Below are 21,887 nucleotides of genomic sequence, written 5' to 3'. Positions count from 1 at the left end.
TTGGTTTTAGTTTTGATGGTGGCCTTGTTTTTTGTTTTGCTTTTATTCTTGTGAAAGAATTGAACTATAGGCTAGGAGTGTGGCTCGACTGGTTCAGGGCTTACCTAGTATGTATGGAGCCGCGCATTTGATCCCCAGCACTAAATAACCAGGCATGGCGGTACAGGACTGGTCCCTCAGCATCCTCAGCTATCCAGAAAATTCAAGGCCAGCCTGGGATGCACAAAAGCCTGTCTCCATTAAAGAACGAGGCAACTACTAAATCCTAACTGTGGCCATGCCCTGGTAGATGGGAAGGGCTGGTTAGCATGGGGAAATGGCAGTATTGCCCAGCTCTCAAGAGGTGTGCTGCTCGGCTTAGGACTCCGGTAAAAGATGTTTCTTCTGCTACCCGTGAGATCTTCGACTGAAATGGCTTTGTCATTGCAGGTACGGACGTTGTGCAGTGGCTTATGAAGAACCTTTCCATTGAGGACCCAGGTACTTGACCCCTGACCTTGCTTTTGCCTCCCCTGGTGTTGGCACGCATGCCATAGGCCACTTCCCCAGCGGGCCTGTACGGTCTTGAAAAGAAGGCTTATCGTCGTGGGTTCCGGGATGCGGGATCATTGTATTTGCAGATAGAAGTCACTTATTTTCTCCACTGAATGTCTATCATCACGTGGAAATCACCCTTTGAGGAAATGAGCCGCTACTGAGAATGTCGGAGAGCTCAGCACAATAGCGTGTGAAACGAGATGAATTCTCGTTAGCCGCAGCAATTAAAGATAAGTTGTAGCCCTGTCACAGAACAGCCTTCTAGAAGCCGCTCTTAAAATTAGATTGCCTGATCCACAATTAAGATGTTTAATTATTTGCTAAAACGCCTTCTGTTTCCTGCTTCTGCAAGAAGTGAAGAAGCGATTCTCCCCCCACTCTAATTGTGTATTTCAATTAGGCAAAGTCTACCAGAAAAAAAAAAAAAGCAAAACCTTGACCAACGAAGGCAGTTTCCACAGCTGTCCCTCCACCAGGAAATCAGCAGGACAATGTGTTTTCTCCATCTCATTGGGAAACAGGGGAGGGTACTCCTGAAAATAATAATAAAAAAAAAAAAGCAAAACTTCTAGACAGCTCAAGTTGATTTTCATCAGTGTGCTGTGAATTTATCGTTGGGTTATTTGTTTTTCACCCTTAGCGTGTAGCACACATTCATCTGTCTGGCTTATCTGGTGTTATTAATACTCAAGGATCATAGTTATAAATACCCGTAATAGATCTACTCTGGGGTTCACATTAGTGCTGAGCGAACCCAGGGCCTCGTTCCTACTGGGCAAGTTTTCTACCACTGAGTTACATAAACCCAGCCCTCTGCTCTGATGTTCTTAATGGTCATCCTTTGGGGATAAAGATACCACAAGTTAAGAGGCCCCCGACCACAAGCTTTCTGAGAATTTGTATCAAGTGCGCACACTAGATACTGGGTTTATGGTTGTAATTATTTGCTGGAATCAATAAGCCAGCCCCGGCTTACATTTTAACCTGGCATTGCCGATCTATAGCTGCATGTTCAACAATCCAGTTTCAAATAATTCAGTTTGGTGACGTTGATGGAAACAGGAGCCCCTGCAGAGCAGGTGATTTTGGGAAGTGACCCTGGCCCTTTCCATGTCCTGGATCAGTGGCCACTCTGCCAGCTAAAAAAATTCTTAATTTGAGTGAAGTTCTTAGCTCACAAGAAAAAGCGCCTATGCTTCTTTTTTTTCCTGTGAGCTAAGAATTTCCCTTGAAGGTCAAGGCTCCAAGTCTTGATGTTTCCATTAGGAAGCCTGGGCTTCTGATTGCCCGCCTGTGCGGCCAGCCGTTGGGTGACGTTTATCTGAAGTCACTGCTTCCTTTCGGCCATGCTAACTTAAAGTCATTTCTCATGGTAGAATTAGCTAAGAGCGCTTCCTAGCCTTTCTAAAGTACCCATCGAATTCATTATTCTCATTATTACCAATGTTCTGAGAATTATAACCTAGCTAATGTAAACGCGACTCCTATGGCGTGGGAAACTCCTGTGGCTGGTCCAGACTGGTGGAGGTCACATCTACGAAGGTCTCCTCTTCTCTGATACCTTGAGGAGGACATCAAGATGTTGGGACGAGTTTGGGCTTCTGAGAATAGTAGCCTGGAAGGAGAAGCTAAAACAATTTGCCAGAAGACAGAGCCATGAACCACAGCCTGGGAAGCCAGCAAGTTCAATGGAAGTCCAGTATTGGTCCGTCTGTCTTTTCTCTGTTCCCTCCTGATGATGTAAAAGCATTTCAGCATTAGCAGCACAGCGTTGCCTGCTTTGAGGATCTTGCCCTTCCGCCTTGCATGGGGAAGGGTAAATGGTGGAGCTTTCCTTTTCGCTGGACCTGCCATGCTTTCTGTTGTTTGTGTTAGGGTTTTAGTTGGTTGGTTGGTTGGTCGGTTGGTTGCCTAGTTGTTTTTGCTATGTAACCCAAGCTGGCCTTGACTGCTCAGTTCACCGGCCTTAGCCTCCTGGGTGCTGGGCTTGTAGACCTGCGCCATCACACCAGGCTCCTGGTTCTTAAAGCATCCAGTTGGACTTCCCGTGTATTCAGAGCTTTATCCTGAAAGTCAACTAACATTGGATGGAAAATGTTTGATGCAAAAATATGTCTGTGCTCAACATATAGAGAAGGTTTGCTATTCCCTAAGCATTGCAGTATAACGGCCATTTGCATAGCGTTCAGACTGTGTTAGGCATCAAAGGTAACCTCGAAATGGCTCGAACCTTGCAGGAGGGTGTGTGCAGGTTATACATGAAGCCGTTTGATATCAAGACTTGAACACCCAAATATTTTGATCTTCATGGGGACCCTGAAACAAATTCTAGGTGGATATATATGGACAGCCATATACAATTGTAAACACAAACTGGTCTTCAGAAAACAGGTAAAATAAAACATCCTCTATTTGGAGCCCCCCCCCCCCACATTGGGAACTGCTTCCAAGGGGACTTGGTGATTCTTAGAAAGCAAAGCACTTAGGTTGTAGTCAATGTTGTGAAGCGTGCAGGTACAGATAGATAAGATAAATGCTTTTAAAAGGCACAGTTTATAAAACTGAACACAGGAGAATCTAGGTCCCACCCTCCCCTTCCTGTGTGGGCTTCTCTCAGGAGAAGGTAAAATCTTAACTACTAATGGAAGCCTGCTTATGACTGGGGCTGAAATAAGGAGGCAGCATGTTGATTTTGGCAGAAATATTCATGTTTCTATAGCACTGCCCACCCCGTCATCCTTGCTCTAATCTCCTGGGACAGGGAGGTCTTGCCCTAGTCCCTCACAGGAGACTCTCTTCTCACGGGAGGGACAGCTGTGTCATAAGGAGATTCCAAAGCCTCTGGACCACGAAACAGCACCCCCAGTGCCGAGGATCAGAGACCTGAGAACCACGCAAGTTCTCGGGGCTGCCATTTCTCCCTGAGTCACTGCTAAGAACTGTGTGAGATGCCTCGCTGCTTTAGGTCCTGCTTGGTCTATGCCATGCTGTGCTTCTGACTTTGGGAAGACCGTGGGGGAATGAGTGGTTAGGCATTGTTAAATTCTCAGAGGAGGCCAGATGCACAATGGTCCTTCTCAAAGAGATCCTCAGCACCGCCCTCTAGAGGGATGGCACATGACCTCGGGTCACCTTCTGTTCTCCAGTGCGTGTTTTAGCTGAATGACCTGCTTCCTCCTCTTCTCTTCCTTCCAGTTGAAGCAATACACCTGGGAAGCCTCATTGCTGCCCAGGGCTACATCTTCCCAATCTCAGACCACGTTCTCACCATGAAAGACGATGGCACCTTTTACCGTTTCCAGGTAGGCCTGCTGGCTCCTCCTGAAGGACCCTTCTCATTACCATGTGACCTCACACTAGAACCACCTGGAACAACGAGGCATATTTAAGAGAGCAAATGTCCCCCTAAAGTACTGGGAACGCTAAGAGATGTGTTAACTTAGCCAGTGGGCGGCCCACTTAAAGCACAGTAAAAGGCCTTCACTGACAGCGTATGGTATTTGGGAACACTGCCTAAGCCCCTTGGGGGTGTCGTCATAAAATGCCCTGCGTATCTTATATACATAATTTTTCACAGTTCTAGGGGATGGGAAGTGTCTGGTGGGGGAGTACTCTCTTTTTCATAGATGACAATTTCTAGTAGTCCCTCATGTGGTGGAAGTCACGAGGCGTCTCCCTCAAGCCTTTTTAAGAATAAGGACACTAATTTTATTTATGACGCCTCCAGCTCCACGTCCCCATCACCTTCCAATCTCTCTTCCCCATCTCTCATCTTTAACAAAAACACTTATTTTCTTATTTTATATGTATTTATATTTTGTCTGGATATATGTATATGTACCGTGTAGATATCTAGGGCCAACAGAGGACGTAGGGGGTGTCAGATGGCCTCGAACTAAAATTACAGATGGGTATGAGTCACCATGTGGGTACTGGGAATTGAACCCAGGTCCTTTGTAAGAATAGTAAATGTTCTTAACCTCTGAGCCATGTCTCCAATCCCAAGACTCCATCTCTCCAGAGCGTCTCCTGGAGGACTGGAGTTCAGATGAGAACAGATATTTTCCATCATTTCTTCGGGAAGAAAAGCTGTTACAGAAGGGGATATCACACATCTTACAGTGGGGGTGTTTGGGGACACTGTCTTAGCCCCTTGAGATGGGGGTGCTCAGAGAATGAGCATGGCTCTTAGTGATCCTAGGGAGCTGAGTCTGAGTGAGCCTGAAATCACCACACTTGATTCGTACCACGCTGGAGTGTGTTCTCCCGCCCTCACTTACTCTCGCCCTCTGTCAGCCCTTCTCCCAAACTCTGCCTTAGAGGAAGCAGAGACAGAGTCGGGGACTGTGTCAAAGCCTAAGCCAAAGGCTTGGGGAACATAGTTCTGCCGAGGTGTTAAAGAAGAAACTGTGCTATCCTGTGCCAGGGTAAAGGGTTGTCTACCCACAACTTACATTTCTCAGTTTTCCAACTGTGTGCCTCTGGTCCTGACGTCATGTGTTCTGTTGCAGGCCCCTTACTTCTGGCCTTCCAACTGCTGGGAACCTGAAAACACTGACTACGGTGAGAAGAGATGATGTACCCACGCTTCCTGTCACTCCCAGGAGTACCAGTGTACTTCCTGCCATTCCTGGGAGTACCAGATACTTCCCGCCACTCCCGGGAGAACCAAAGACAAATGCTTGGCACCTGGTGACCATGGTGCCAGGGAAAGGGGCTCTTGACCCTGCTAACTCCTTGTTGCATGTATCCAGTTCCCCATTTTACACAGTGAACAAAGACACAGCGCCCTGAGCCATGCAGTCCTCCAAGAGAAGGGACAAAGGAACAGGTTTTATGGGAACACCGCGTGACAGGGCTTCTATTGAGCCTTCTAAGGATATAGCGTCAGGGAGCTGCCTTCCCCTGGCCTTTTCTTTCTCACATACTTGTAAAAGTTTACTAAGAACGCATTGGTGATTTTGATAGTTGGAAGTCAAGGGGAGGGGACAGAGAGGGATGGACAGTTGTCATCTTGAACTGGGAAAGTGTGAAGTTGAAAGTTTATTTCTGTGTGGACAGAGCACAGTTAGGCCTGTGGCGCACTCTCATGGAGACTAATATTCTCCGTGAACCAGTGCTCTGAAGAAATTATATGGTCCCCAACTTAAGGTAAAGAACTTGAGACCCAGAAAGTCCATATCCTCACAGGGTCACATTAGTCTGACTTCCCAGTTGATAGTGAGACCCAAGAAGGCCAGGGCTGGTCTGCCCTGGGTGTTCACAGCACCCCCAGGGTGGGATCTGTGGCCTAGGGCATATGTGGTGTTCAGTACATCTTTACTTCCAGAACCTTTGGGGGTTTTGCTACAGCTTAAGATCTTTTTATTTGTTTCATTGGGGTTGAGGTGGGTTCTCTTGCAGCACTGGAATGGAGCCCACAGCCTTAGGTGTGCTGAGCTACCCTTCAGTCTGCTTCTGGTTCCTTTTCACAGTTTGTCACACAACATTCTAAAGTTATTTACTTCCATTTATATGTTTGTGCCATCTTGTCTGTCTGAATATATGTATATGTGTATGTACAAACACACACGTACACACACGTATACACACACATACACACACACACACACACACACACACACACACACACACACCACGTGTGCAGTACACCCAGAGGCCAGAAGAGGGCATCAGATTCCCTGAAGCTGGAGTTAACAGTCTGTTATGAGCCACTGGATATGGGTGCTGAGAGCCCATCTGTGGGCTTCAGAGAGAAGAAAGTGCTCTTAACTCTTGAGTCACTTCTCCAGTTCCTGGTTCTGGTTCTTCATTGAAGGTGATCAAGAGACACTCCCTGGAAACAGAGTTTAAACTCAGAGCTGAGTGACTCCAGCCCATCCTCTTCCCTCTCCTGTGTGTGCCCTGCCTGGAGTCCATGCCAACAGCACCACCCCTCCGCCTGGCATCCTTGCAGTCACTGGTGCAGTCTAGGACCAAGGCACTCGGGGAGCCCAAGAACTTCCCCTGGATCTTTACAGAACCAAGAGGGACAGGAAGGCAGCTGCATCTGCAAGGACTGGGTGGTGGGGAACCCCTGTCTGGGAGGGCTGACTGCAGGACCAGCTGCTGTCCTGAAAGACTGCTAAGGGTGGCTGGTCTCCTCATTTGAATAACTACTGTTCAGTTCCACTCAGCCTGTGCCCTTCCGGCAGGGGTGGAGGGGGTGGAGTCAGAACAGACAGCTGGATCAAAATAAGAGTAAAATATATTCAGCTACCTTACACTGAGTGCAGCGGGACAGAATTTTCTCCTTTTCAGAATTTTCTCTACAGTGCTCCATTTCAGAATATTAGTGGGCAGTGTCTTAAGAGACGGAAGCAGCAGGTGACTTCAGGTCACCTTCATACATAATTGTTTTGCATTCCTGTGCCTCCGTCTATGGCCAAGTCTCAGGTTGGAAAATCAGGGTGTGGAATATAAAAAGAACGGAACCCTGAGATAGTTTAGTCAGAGAGTCAGCTTCCCAGGAGAGACTTGGGCAAAGAGAACCCGCAGAATCAACGGTCGCTCTGCGTGTGTGGTCTTGGCAAGTCCCCTCCCCCCCCTCGCTGCCTTAGAACCTCATATTAAAGTCCGAGCAACACCATTGCTTGTTTCCTGGTTCTGCTTTGTTGGGATTCAGTGAATGAGGTAAGGTTTTCTGTGTGGCAGAGTAAGGAGTCACCCCTGTCCTGGGGGATGTTGTCCCTGGGAAGGTGGTGGCTGATGCTGGTATTGCTACAGTGAAGCAGAATTGTTGCTATGTGATTGATTGTTCTCTCCCCAGAAGGAGGTGAAACTGAAACTGAGAATTCAGGAAAAGAATGAAGTAGGTTGAGTCAGGACTAGAAACTTTTACTCATTCAACGAACATTGGCTAATGGCAAACTCTGCGTTAGTTCTGTCGCTGATCTGACAAGCACAGTCTCGCTGGCCCAGCAGGAAAGGGGGCGTGAGGACAGAAGGAAGGTGGGTGAAGGAAGATGAGAGAGAAAGTTGAGCGGACATTGTTGTTTTTCTCAGGGCTAGGGCAAAATGCCCAGCCAGAGGGACTTAAGCATTTGCTGGGCTCTCGTGGTGAGCGGAAAGCGTGGCTGCAGGAGGGTGGGGCCATCCATCACATTGTGTCTGCCGTCAGGAGGCAGAGAACACTAAATCCTGGTGCTTAGCTCACCATCTCCTTTGCGGTTAGAACAGGACCCCAGTTCATGCAATGGCGCTATCCACGTGAAGGGCGGGTATACCCTCCATGGTCAGACCTTCCCAGAAACACCCTCACAGACATGCCCAGGAGTTCATCTCCTAGGTGACTCTAAATCCCAGCAAGATGACAATCAAGATGCACACAGTCCCAGACGGGTTATATACTAAAAGCCCTAGCTAAGGTTCAGCTGACTTGGTCATCTCTGGGAGCCCTTCTGGATGCCCAGCAGTGAGGGAGGACTTATGAAAGTCCTTTCATTTACCAAATGGAGATCCTAACCAAACCTACCTGGTAGTTATAGTGAGGACTATGTAGAGTTCACATTTGTGAGGTCTCTGATAGTCGGTAATATCAGCATATATGGGTGCTGTTGTCATGTGATTCATCATGAATGGATCAGGTTTTATGATCATTGGAATAGACCAGTTCCAGATAGTTTTTTTTTTAATTTGTTTCATTTATTGTGTGTGAGAGAGAGCACGCGTGCACACACGCATAGACATGGACGTGGGCACAGACATACACACAGACAACTTTCAGTAGTCAGTTCTCTCCTTCCCCCCCCCCCCCCCCAGTCATCTTGTGTGACTCAGTTCCTTGTATCTTAACAGGACACGAGTCTGCTCCCTGTTTGGTATGTTAGACACAATGTGTTCTTGTTAGGGAGACACACTGGAGTGAGTACATTCAAGTGAAGCCACAGTGAAGTCTGGAGGTAGAGACAACTAATTATTAGTATAAATAAAAATAAATGATAGACACACACAGACAGATAGATAAACAGGACAGGCCAGCATGGGGGCTTCACATTCCCCGAAGGTCCTCTTGCAGGACTGGCTATCACCACTAGAGGTCACTGGAGCCAGTGAAAGGAAAAAGCTACCTACTTGTACAGACAAGCCTGTAAAGGCCAAGAGCACCAGTTCCCTGTGGTGAACAGGTTACCACATATTAGCCACAGAGAACAGGTTGGAAGTCCAGGCTCGTGAGCTCATGGTCAGCAACTACAGCATCAGCCTTGTGTTCCTTGCTCAGTGCTCTACAACCTGTCTGGCCATTCTGAGCCAGGTAGAAATTTCTTGGGATGAGTCTACCTGCATAAAACCTATCGTCAAAATCTGTTCTTACCCCTCCCTGTTCTGTTCACTTTGTGGGGGGTGAGAGGTGTCTGCATGGGAGTGTGAGTGCGAGGGGACAGCCACCTGTATGCATGTGGAAGCCAGAGAAGGACATCAGTAGACCTTCCTGTCACTGTCTAGTTCATGTTTTGGTCCAGGGTCTCTCACCAGTTCCAGAGCTAGCATGGTGGCCAGTGAGCGCAGTAAGCTCCTGGCTCTGCTCCTCGCTTCCCTGAAGATACGGGCATATTATAGCCACACACATCCACACATATCCATCTGTAGCTTTTTCTGTGCATTCTGGGAATTACAAGTGGATTCTCGGGTCCTCAAACTTGCACACCAAGCATCCATACCCACAGAGCCACCCCGCTACTCCCAGCGCTTGAGTTAGCCATCTCTGAGTTTCACATTCGAGCAGTAAGAAAAAAAATGCTTTGTCAAAGTCGCTGCCACCTCCATTGGCTCACCAGGGATCAAGATGCGGCAGGTGGCATGCCAAGCTCCAGGCTTGGTGACTCCCATCCCACAGGCTGTCTGGTCCTAGAAGCTGGGAGTGGGGGAGACAATGTAACCTGCCTGCAGACGAGTTTTCATCAGGCACAATGCAGAGCAGACGTCTGTCTGCTCCGTTCATTGCCAGAGCTTGTAAAGTGAAACTTGGGGGATGCAGCCTCCACATACTTTAAGTCCCCTAGATCAGCAGCTCTCAACCTGTGGGTCACAACCCCTTTAGGGGGTCACATATCCGAGATCCTGCCCATCGATATTTACATTATAATTCAGAACAGCAGCAAAATTATAGCTATGAAATAGCAAGAAAAATAACTTTATGGCCGGGGTCAGCACACCGTGAGGAACTGTATCAAAGGGCCGTGGTGTTAGGAAGGTCGAGAAGCACTGCCCTAGAGGAATATCTCATGCAAAGGAGCATTCATGTGGCAGCCCAAGAAGTAAGATCAAGGACTTCTCTTTGACTGTAGCTCCCAAGGACTTGGGTTTCTTTCTTAAATATACCATCTAGGGTGAATATTATTAAACTGCCCAAAGAATTTCTGAAACCACTTGAATATTGGCTCCTCCTATATTTTTATTGCTTCTCCCCAGATGCCTCAACTGTAACAAATTCACCAGCAATCGCTTCAGTCAACTCTTCTTGATTCATTAGCTCACTCCAAGTCATTTAGCAATGTCTTCAGAGACATGACCACTCTCTCTTTTAACAGTGATTTCATTGGTACAGTTAGTCCTCAGCATATGGTAAGGTTATATCCTGATATTCCCAATGTAACCTGAAAATATCCCAAGTCACAGTACACATCTACCTACCAGAATCCCTCGCGTAGCAACACGGCACACTACATGGTGTTAATTCTTTCCCTTTGTGAGCGTGTGGGCACCATGGCTCACTGCCACTGCCCAGCCTCTTGAGAGAGTGCCCTTCACACATCACTAGCCCAGGAGAAGATCAAAATGTGCAATCCGTAACTGCGGTTTCTAGTGCATCCATTCCGGTTTTCCCCACTGTTGTTAAATGGAAAACTCTTTAGGTCAAACCAAAGGTCTGGTGTATGTGTGTCTGTCTGCCTGCCTGCCTGCCTGCCAGCCTGTGTTGTTATAAAAATAGTGGGTACACCTGAATTGACTAAGCAGATTTGGGAACAACCCCAGCTGGCTCTGGTCAGCACAGACTGTAGAATTCAGAAGTGTGGGCACATTAGAAAGAAGACCACTAGTCACAGGGTTGCCAGCATCTTAGGCTGCCAGAAGAAAAAAAAATATTAGTTGTTTGAACCAGCAAGGCATTGCCTAGGGGGGCATAAGAAAGATATCAGGGCACTGGGCAGGCCCAGGCTGTGGGCCACTCTCATGGTCACTCATGACGGTCACCTCCTGCTTCCCCTTCTTGACTCTAAAAAGGAAGACAACACTGAGGAAGCAGAGATAGAGAGCAAAGGTGAAGGTCACGATTGAGAAAGAATGTTCTGGTAATGTGGGGCTAAGAACTCTTCCTTAGCCTGGAAGGACAAGACTAAATTGTCCTTCCTTTTCTCTGCTCTTTCTATGACAAAACAGCTCTGGGACCAGGGGCAGGGAGGGCTACGGCTGAGTAAGATACAGCTTGCATCCCTCAAGAGTTTTCAGCCTGGAGCAGGGGACACTCCAGCTAACCGGAATGCAGTGAGCCTGGGTTGTGTCATTGAGAGTCGATGGATGCTCTCTGGAACACTGGGCTGGCTTTTGAGTTTCCGTGGGACTGGGGGAGGGGGACATAGTGTAAAATGCTTGCTGTGTGAGCAGGAGGGACTTCGGTTCAAGCCCCTCACCCGCACGGAAAGCTGGATGTGGTGATGCACACTTGTAAGCCCCATGCTGGGGAGGCATAGACGAGAGACTCCTGGCACTCACTAGCAAGCCCCAAGTCCCAGTAGGAGACCCTGTTTCGAAACACAAGATTGATATATCTAAGGAAAAACACTAAAGGTTAACCTCTGGCCTCTGTGTGTGGAGTTAAGAGTAGTCGCCTCGTAAAGTTTGTGGGAGAGAGAAGAAGAGATTTGACAAGACAAGATGGGATTATAAAAGGCCATATTTGCAACCCTAGAGACAATCTTTCTTCCATCTTCACAGAGGATGCAACTCAGGTCATGGTCATGCCTGTGAAAGGTCACACTGGCCAGAGGGTGTTCAGTGCATAGCAGAGGGAAGAAGAGAGGTGTCAGACACAATGACACCCACTTTGAAAAGCTGCTCCTTTTGGACAGCTGCTCACTGGCATGGTCAAGGTGGGTGATGTCTTAGTCAGGGCTATTAGTGCTGTGATAAACACCACGACCAAAAGCAAACTAGGGAAGAAAGGGTTTATTTGCCTCACAGCTCCACATTACTGTTCATCTTCAAAGGAAGTCAGCACAGGAACTCAGGGCCGGAACCTGGAGGCAGTCACTGATGCAGGGCCAACGGAGGGATGCTGCTTACTGGCTTACCCCTCATGGCTTACACAGCCTGCTTTTTTATAGAGCCCAGGATCATCAACCTGGGGATAGCACCACCCGCAATGGGCTGGGCTCTCCCCCATCCATCACTAATTAAGAAAATGTCCTACAGGCTGTGTACAGCCCACTCTTACGGAGGCATTTTCTTAATTGAGGTTCCCTCCTCCCCTTTAATTTATGTCAAATTGACATATAACTAACCGGCACAGTGGGTGACTGGCTGGGCAGGCACATGCTGGGTCCATTCTGTGGCACTACTGGCTTTATATGGCTGTTGTTTCTCTTCTTCCTCAGCCATCTACCTCTGTAAAAGGACAATGCAGAATAAAGCAAGGCTGGAGCTGGCAGACTACGAAGCAGTGAGTACGGTGACTCCCAGGCCGGGGCGGGAGGAGTGTCTGTTCTGCAGCTTTGGCGAAGCCTGAGTTTTTCCTTTCTTTCCCTTGCACTGCCTTCCAGGCAGTGGGAAAGAGAGTTCTCTCCTGCTTCTCCTTTGTTATCTGCTCCTCTTGCCATGACATAAGTGCATCCTTATGTAAATAACCCTCAAACTTCAACAGCTTAAAAATCAGCAATTCAAGTGGGTCCTGGTGGAACACCCCTGTAATTCCAGCACCCAGGAAGCTAAGACAGTGTTGTGAGTTTGAGATCAGCCTGGGCTATGTAGTGAGACCCTATCTCATATATACATTAATGTAGATAAATAAGTAACTCACCATAAAGATGGGCACAGGACTTGTGCAGATATTTCACCAAAGTGAACAAAAGAGGACAAATAAACACATGAAAAGATGCTCGACACACTTAGCCATTTGAATGGATGTATTGATCCCATGGCGAGGGGTCATTACACCTATTAGATGGCTAAGGTGAAAGGCATAGCTGACACCAAGTGACAGTGAACATGTGGGACACTTTCTTTTCTATTCCTGGGAGGATGGGAAAACAGTCCATGTTTTGGCAGTTTCTCATAAAACTGAACAAACACTTATCACATGCAATCAAGTAGCGAAATCGGAAACTATTTCACATCAAAATGATCATGTTACTATCCATATTAGCTTTATATGTAGTACCCCTAGTTGAAAGCAATCCAAATACATCTAAATAGACAAATGTACCTAGCTTACTAGGTATATCATACAATGTGCCTAGGTAGTACCTAAACTAACAAGGCACATCCATACAATGGAATAGTATTCTGCAGTAGAAAGGAATTGGTTCTTGTTAAACACAACTACATTGAAGACAGTGTTAAGTGAAAGAATCCAGTCTTAAGCCAGCCATTCCATTGTTTGATTCTCTCGCAAAGACGGCACATATATCACGAGGGAAAACAAATCAATATCTGTGGTTATAGATGGGTTGGGTATGATCATAAAGAGATGTCCCAGTGGACTTGGAGAGGTAATGAAACTATCCTGAATCCTGATTCTGGTATATAAATGTGTGTGTGTGTGTGTGTGTGTGTGTGTGTGTGTGTGTGTGTGTGTGTGTTGAGAATTTTTTTTGGAAGGTAAACTGTTATATTTTCTGTGCAACAAGTTTAAAATCAAAATTTTAAATTTCACCTTTATATCCCTCTCCCTCTGTAGAGAAGACAGAATCCAAGAACAAAATCCCATCCAGAAAATAAGAGAAGGCACCCATCACAAGGGAGGTCTCCTTCTCTGTCCACTTACCTTCCTCTGTCTTTGTCCATATGATGCATTTCCTTACATCCCACTTTCCCATTCTGGTCTAGCCCCACCCACTTGGCAGAGTCTGGAAATGGAAAAACTGAAGATGCAAAGACTCACATATCCTTGTGAATATATGTTTAACTTCATGTTTCAGAACCTTTCCCCCACACCGTGATTCATAGACAGCACAGAGAACCAGGGAAATCAGTTATGTGTTCATGTACCTTCCTTGCCTCCGCCCCCACACACTGTGTGTGGTACAGTGTTACTGAACTGAACTTACTGAAGAGTGACAGCTAGGGGACAAGAGGTAATGCTAAGGATAGTGGGGAACCGCTCCTTGACATTGAAGAATCAACAGCTTCTTCAGCCCTACCACCCTCCCCCCCATGGTCCCTGTCTGCCCAGTCTTCCAAAAGAAGCACACTAAGGCTCTTCTCCACCAGCCTTTGCCTCTCCTGAGTCCTGATGCCCAAATCTAACAAGCCAACTAGACCATGGCTCCCCCTCTCCACCACCCAAAGGCAAATGTGTAGCCAATGAGAGCCCAACTTGGTCATGGCATGTTGCCCTCTTTGAGCCTGTTGGTATCACAGACTTGTGTTTGGGAGGCAGAGTAGGGACGGATGTAGGGAGATTGCCTACAGAATCTGGTTAATGTTTGCATTATCCCATCATGAGTTGGCCCATCCAAACCTGCAGCGGTGTATCTGTGGCTCTTAGCATCCTGGGAGCTGGATCCTACCTGTGTGTCCTGATGTCCTATCAGCTCTCATTCCCACATTGGCTGTTTTACTTGCTGCAAACTCAAGGCAAACAGCTTCGCTATGACCACTCGACTTTCCTAGCATGTCAGTAAGGGTCCCAGATCTTCCACTGCCCTTGCCCAGGTTTCCTTGTCTTAGTAAATACACTACCCAGAAATGACGTATCACTTCTAGTGCGTTTTATTCAATTTTCTGTTCGCTTGCCCCACAGTGGTCTGTTTTGATATTTGTAAAGTATACAGCATAAAGGTTTTTTTTTTTCCAGGATGAACTTCTGCCTAAAAATTCTTAGGAACTAAAAATGCATTTTGTTCCCAAAGCATACTAATTTGGTTGAAATTTCCTGGCTACATATATTCTCTGTAGGAAACAAAAATTCAAACAGCAAAAAAGGAGAGAAATTGACTCATGATCTCTTACTAAGTCTTTTCTATATATATGGTTCCTTGACTGTTCCTACAACTTCTTACAATCACAGACTTAACACCTAGGTATCATTCTAATGTTAGTAATACTAACTAGATTGCCAGTTTGATACCTGCGCAGTACTCCACAGCACAACAGAGTTGTAGTTCACTGCTTCCCCCAAGTGATTGGCATTTAGGCATCACCTGCTGGACTTCCTAGTGCAAGCATCAAAGGGATATTTCTTCTCAAAGTAGTTACACCCCGAGCCTTGTAAATAGGTGCGAATTTGCATGCTCCTTAGCCAGAACTCCTTTTATATTAATAACTTACTAATGAGGCTAATCAATTAGTGCTGGCATGAGCTCTACAGAAATACATACCATCATATGGGCTCCAGTCTTGCATTAATCAGAATTAGGGGGATCATTAGAGGTCCTGTCAAACCTCTTCGCATTGTCCTAAGGCTCCAGTAGAAAAGTCTGCAGGCTGAGAGAAAAATGTCTCTCCCCTTTCCTCTAAAGATAATCCTGGATGGAGGATTTCCTCCCTCCCTCCCGCCCTCCCTTGCTTCCTTCCTTTCTTTTTCTGTTTCTGATTTTTTTTTCTTTCCATGAATATCACAGTCACTCTTTGGTGCCTTTCTGAATCCCGGCCTTAGAAAGTACCCATGCAAAACATTCTAGGTTCCCCCTTTCCTGCGACCCCCCAGCTACACTCTACACTCAAGAGTTTCATCCTGAGCTTCTCTATGGGATAGCTCTGACACTGTTTTCCCAACAGCCACCGGGCTATATTTCTAGCAACCTCTATACCAGACACTATGTGACTTGTGTTCTCAAAAGAACATCCACGAAGAGATGAAGCAGGATGAGCCAAAGACTTCATACTTTAATATACTTATCAATGAACATTACGAGTTGAACAGTTCAGCAGGCGCTGGTGCAAAGTCAAATTGGGGTCATGTTCAATGGCTTCAGTATGAAACCCTGCTATTTTGATGGGAGGAAACCAAAAAGGATGGCTGTCTTGTGATAAGCATGGACATCGGTATATTAGCTTATGAAGATTAATACGTTCTTATTGATTTTTGTTTCTCACCAGGAAAACTTAGCGAGACTCCAGAGGGCCTTTGCGAGGAAGTGGGAATTCATCTTTATGCAAGCAGAAGCACAAGTGAAGTACGTGGATGCAGCAGAGACTTCTGGGAGAGAAAGGAACTCTCTAGGGTCTGGGGTGTGGTGGCCAAAGTGAGGTTTCCGCCTGGGTTAGTCTCTCTCATCCCCCAGGAGAGTTCGAATAAATGATAGAAAATCCTGATGAACAGGCTTCATGTCTGGAACTGAGGTCTTGCTAGGACAAGACAAAGAAAATCCTCTCAAACGCAGAGCTGAAAGATGTACCTGTTTGCCCAAGAGACTTCTGTAAGATGTCTGTGCTGAGAGCCTGGGAAACACCAGGCCGGGTTCACTGTAGGTCTAGAGCCCTTGACTCCACAGGCTAACATTTTGAAACTTGAGGATGCCTTAGTTCCTGTTCTCAACACTGCGGCAGAAGGAACTTAATGAAAGGTTTATTGGGGTGCACAGTTTGGGAGATGGGTGCACTACATCATAGTGGAAGCTGTGATAGAGTTCATAGTGGTGGAAGTGTGTGGCGGTGGCTACTTGCATCGTGGATTAGTAGGAAGCTGGTGGAGCATGGGCTATATCTCCAAGGCCTGCCCCCATGTGACCCACACCCACCACTCAGACCTCACCTCCTATTGATTTCCCACTCTCCCCAAACACCGCCAATAGTTAGGACCAAGTTCTTGAACTCAGAAACCTGTAGGATATCTCTTTCTTGCATTTATACCAGAAAAGGGATAAGGTCACTCTCATCATCTCTCATACAGGAATGAAACTTAAAACTAATGGAAAAGACCGGGCGGTGGTGGCGGCACAGGCCTTTAATCCCAGCACTCGGGAGGCAGAGGCAGGTGAATCTCTGTGAGATCAAGGCCAGCCTGGTCTACAGAGTGAGTTCCAGGACAGGCACCAAAGCTACAGAGAAACCCCATTTAGAAAAACAAAACAAAACACTATTGGGAGAATAAGGCATATAATTTATACTTCTGGTTCAGTGGCTGAATCTACACTGTGAGGCATGCCTTGGTATCTATGTCCCTCCTGGGCTGAGGTGGGTATCTACACAATCCCTCTGCTAGAACAGAGCTGACTCCCTCAGAGAACAGGTATCCTGAGCTCAGGCTCACCTGGAAGAACCAGTGTGAACTTTCTTGTTTCCTCCAATAGGTTAAATAGCTCATCCTCCTCAAGGGGCACAGAGGGAAGGAAGAAAAATATCTGGAAGGGTTTTGTCCATATCTTTATTCATGGGAACAGAGTGGAGACCGCTTCTTCCATAAGGAAATATGAGGCATGGAGACTGACGGTCCCTTAGCCCATAAACAGGGTTGTCACATAGGTCCTTGGAATTCTGGGACATGGAGTTATTATGACCAGGGTCTCCCTTTTTCTCATACTGATGATGTCTAGCTTAGCCAGCAGGGCCAACAGGCAAAGGAGGACAGAGGAGAAATGGAAAGGAGGTTGAGCTGGAGAATGTAGGTACCTTTTCTCTGTTGCCTTGTAGGAGAACAGGCACCATACAACTTCCAAGAAGTCCTTGCATGCTCCAGGGGTGACCCCACTCAACACCTAGGGTCAGAGTTGAGGCCTGTGTGAGTAAGGATAGATAGCCAATGGTCACCATTGGAAATGAGCTGAGGTCATCTGGCCCAGCAATCTGCATGCCATCGTTGCTATTACCCTCCCTCAGTTACCTCTGCCTTTCCCCCGGTCCATGATGCCAGCCACCTGCTGATTCTTTCCCAATCCACTGTACCCAGATGTCCCCAAGGGAAGGCAGACACCAGGTGCTAGGTTCTAAGTGACCACAGGAGACCATCTGGGAAGTAGAGGGTGGGAGAGCTGGTGGGAAGAGGGGCTCAGATCTGGATGGACTGAGGTAGAGCCGTGTTCGGGTGCTCACAAGTCACTGGAAAGCAAAGAGAAGCATGGATTAGCTCTCCCAGACTCAGACAGCATCACACTTTAATAGAGGGGGAAACAGTCACTTCATACATATATGGCTTAATTAACTTTTCTGATTAACCCTGTGATTGCATAATAATTGTGGGCCATTTAAGTACACAGCAATTATCACAAAAATCACAGGGTGGTTATGGGTTTATTTCAGTCCAGTAAACTAAAGGACTCCCCAAGGGAGCTGCGAACCACAAGTCACATGGCAATTAATCCAAGTTGCTTTTTACTTAGATGATGTGAAATGATACATGCTTTGGGGGAGAGGGGCTCTTTGGGGGCTCCTGATCAGAACACACAGAATCTGGTGTTGCCATCCATAATTTCCCTCCCGCAGTTAGTGCCTTTCCCAGCTGAGGCTAGTCTGTCATTGGGGCTCTCACAGGCAAGGGCCACTACCTTTACCTTTAGAAACTCAAAAGACTTAAGTGACTTTTAAAATACATAATTGGATCGTTTTTACAGATGTTTTAACTGCTTTTTAAACTTTCATGTTTGAGATGGAGCATTGGCAAACAGGTGGCTGTGTCCCTTCTTAGCAAGTCACACAGGCAGAGTTTGCTCTGGAGTAGGGACAGGCTAATGGAGAATTCAGTCCTTAGTAACCCAGACCTCAATACCTCTTGTGAGCAACTCTGTCTCTGCTCATTCTTCCTGCCTACCTATCATGGGCATGGCTCACAAATGATAGCCCGTAATCCAGGCTAAAACAAGTTCTTGCCATGTGTGGAGTTTCTGAGGGGCCACACAGGTAACAATAATCTTGGGTTCAGCCTTAACCCCAGGAGCAGGAGAGCTGAGGTGGCAGAAGAGAAAACAGTACAAAGTTTTTTCATGTCCTCTCTTTACTCTTTCAGGATTGACCGGAAAAAGGATAAGACAGAGAGGAAAATCTTGGATAGTCAAGAACGGGCCTTTTGGGATGTCCACAGGCCAGTGGTGAGGAAGTCCTGCTTGGTTCTCTGCCCTGGATCCCCCCCACCACTTCATTCTTCATGACTGTCTTTAGTGACCAACCAAGTGACTCTTTCTTGTGATCTCTACTAAGCTATGTGAAATCACTTTTTCCATTCATTCATATCCCCCCCATAGGTCTCCTAGGGGAGGATGTCAGTTCCATCTTTTAAAAACTATGCACTGGGAAAAATGTAGGGCTGGAAATGGGGAAGCAATGGGGATACCAAGAGAGAAATTTTGGAGTCCCGAAGCCTCCATTCCTCCAAATGAGCAGTGTTTGCTTCTGTCGTCATTAAGCCCCAAATCTTAAGAAATTTTTATCACATACCGTTAAGTCTTATCATCTACAGTAGTCATGTTCTATACAGTCTTTGAAAACTATGAATTAGTGAATATTGAAGTATTGCTCCTGGGTGAGCTAGCTTCTCTCCAGAAACTGGTCATATATTTTGATCAGTATGTAGCCTTGTTTCACATGTGTTCCTGTGTGAAGACACCATATTTAATATAAAATATTGATTCACTGTGTTGAACCCACAACGGACAGAACTGTGATTTGGGTCACATCACAGCCATTCTGTTTTCTCCTGTGGTACGTTGGAACCTGTTCATCCTTAGGACACTACCAATTCTTTGACACCCTGCTTGAAGGCTACCTAAAGTAGAAAAGTCTCCAAGACAAACACAAAAATGTGGAAAGCCTGGCAGCAAATAAACCCTGTAAAGGCTGCTCTACAGCATGGACTAGGAAGGCAGAGCCTCACCCTGCTCAGCCTCGACTGGGCAGAGTTATGTCAGGTGATTCAAAATTATTGTTCTTCTGCACATGTCTGCAAATGGTCATTATGCTCTGAGAACATTGATTTGCATGTTACAAAGAAAATTCAGCAAGTAGATGAATTCACAAATCAGTACACAATGAAGCTTGACTGTGTCTCTGATTTCACATTATTAAAGCAAATCTTGATTGCCCCTAGGAAATGGAATTGGAAATGAACAAATTAGTCCAACCTTCCTAAAAGCTGATTAAAAGCAACAATTAAAAACAACAACAACAACAACAACTTCCTGACATAGGAATTTTTTTCAGATGGTTAGAAATGTAACATAACAAAGGTTATGTGTTAGCATCTAGGCACACCTTGGGAACCTAGCACAGTGCCTCACCCCTCCACATATGGCAAGCAGTACCCTAACTGTACACAGGCGCGAAGGTCCCTCTAAGAGACAAGCCCCGCCTACTCACGCTCTCTTCCTGCTGTTTCTCTGAAGAGGCAAGCGGGTCTCTACCTCTGTCTCTCCCTCTTCCCTTCCTTCCTTTTTCTCTCCTTCCCTCTTCTTTCTCCCCTCCTCTCTCTCCCTCCCCTCCCCTTTACCCTTCTCTCAATACACTCTGCACTCAAGCTCTGTCTGCATGGCGTGGTTGTCTTTTACCCACCGTGGGACCTGCTAAAGGTCCCACCTCGTGCCACTATGCCCAAAGCGCTGTGGTCACTTGAAATATAGGTCTGATGGTAGGAATGCATACTAGATGCTCCACAAGGTATCCTGAGTATAAGATCATATTTTATATTTCCAGTGAGAACTCCACACAGGAACATACATTATAAGATAAAAAGATTATGCATTATCTGCAAAGGCCAGGATTAGTTTTGATGCTATTACTTGGATTCAATCAGAAGCATAATTTTCACTTAGTAATTTATATTATTTTCTTCATCTCAGCCAGGCTGTGTGAACACAACGGAAATGGATATCAGAAAATGTCGACGTTTGAAGAATCCTCAAAAGGTTAAAAAGGTTCGCTGGTTTAGTTGAATTACAGATTCCTGATGGGGATAACCCTCTGCTTCTGGTGTTCTTCATGTAGTGGTTTTTCTGCATGTAATTCTCCAACACTTTATCTTTTGAAATCATTGTATTCATAAATTCTAGAAATATGTGTTGGGTGGCTGGTGTATTCTAGGCATTGTGCAAATTGCTGGGGTTCAGTTCCAGATCTTGGGGACCTTACAGTCATGAATCCAGGACACAGAAAGTGGGACTATTTGCTGTATTAGGAAAAATGGAAAAGTTCAGGAGCCCCTGGAGGAGCAGCTAAGACAGAGTGGGGCTTTCCAGAGGTTTTATATCAGCAGGGTCCCCTGAGATGAAGAATAAATAGCTGCTGGCTCTGGGGAGGGTGCAGTGAAGAAAAGAAACCACTGGAATAAAACATGGAAGAGCCTGCAGGTACAAAGGGCTTAGTCTCTAGAAACAAATGGGAGAGTTTAAATAGAGCTAAATTATCCAAACCCACATCACCATCTTGCCCTACTTTGACAAAACCCAGGATTCCTTGGATTTCACTAGACTAAAACGGGTAGTGGCCACGGCGTTCCCATGGAGACCATACCCAGACTATGTCCATCAATACATCCAAACTGTCCAAAGACCATGCTCCAAGAGACCATGGCTGTGCTCCATCTCTAATTTCCGAAGGTTAGAGGTAGATCCCCAAATGTCCCCAATTCACATAATGACAAGTATGAATCCAGAGCACTTTGGATCAGAAGCATTGCAGTGTTTGGAATACTTGCATATACCAAGTCTGAGTACAAAACTCACTTGTTTCATAGCTACTTGTGCACGTAGCCCAAAGGTAATGTTACATAATATCCCCAGTGGCCTGTGTTTTGATCAGGACCTATTCCACAAGATGAGGTGTACAATTTTCCTCTTGTGGTATTTGGGATTTGGGAGGATTTCAGATATTTAGGCAAGGATTAATATGTGTGTGTGTGTGTGTGTGAGAGAGAGAGAGAGAGAGAGAGAGAGAGAGAGAGAGAGAGAGAAAGAGAGAGAGAGACAGAGACAGAAACAGACAGACAGACACAGAGACACAGAGAGACTAAAACCCCAGTCATATACTTATTGAGTTTATTTATGCAATTTGCTCACTGAGTAAGTAACAATGCCCACTGTGCTGTATTTTAAGCCTCTAGTCTTAAGTGTCCTTAGTTAGTCATTAAGGTAAGATTCCCTTCTGTATGCTGTGAATAACATTGGTTAATAAAAAAGCTGCTTTGGGCCTATTGTAGCACGGAATAGGGCAAGACAGGAACTCCAAGC

The 21,887-nt window shown here is 46.2% G+C and overlaps 1 protein-coding gene across 7 annotated transcripts in view; it reads left to right on the top strand.

Annotated features, from left to right (window-relative positions):
- The window catches only part of Rgs6 (regulator of G protein signaling 6), a 533,969-nt gene that overhangs the window by 428,662 nt on the left and 83,420 nt on the right, over nt 1-21,887 (top strand). For all 7 annotated transcript variants that reach the window (XM_048449096.3, XM_085697415.2, XM_085697420.2 and 4 more), the window contains 7 exons: nt 430-480; nt 3,733-3,839; nt 5,049-5,100; nt 12,171-12,235; nt 15,835-15,911; nt 18,677-18,758; nt 20,502-20,576. In XM_048449096.3, coding sequence (XP_048305053.1) covers nt 430-480; nt 3,733-3,839; nt 5,049-5,100; nt 12,171-12,235; nt 15,835-15,911; nt 18,677-18,758; nt 20,502-20,576 — 509 coding nt within the window. The remainder of the gene's footprint in view (nt 1-429; nt 481-3,732; nt 3,840-5,048; nt 5,101-12,170; nt 12,236-15,834; nt 15,912-18,676; nt 18,759-20,501; nt 20,577-21,887) is intronic.

This window comes from Myodes glareolus, chromosome 11 (genome assembly GCF_982192425.1).
Source record: "Myodes glareolus chromosome 11, mMyoGla1.1, whole genome shotgun sequence".
Classification (NCBI taxonomy): Eukaryota; Metazoa; Chordata; class Mammalia; order Rodentia; family Cricetidae; genus Myodes; species Myodes glareolus.
This window is presented reverse-complemented; position numbering and strand designations above follow the sequence as displayed.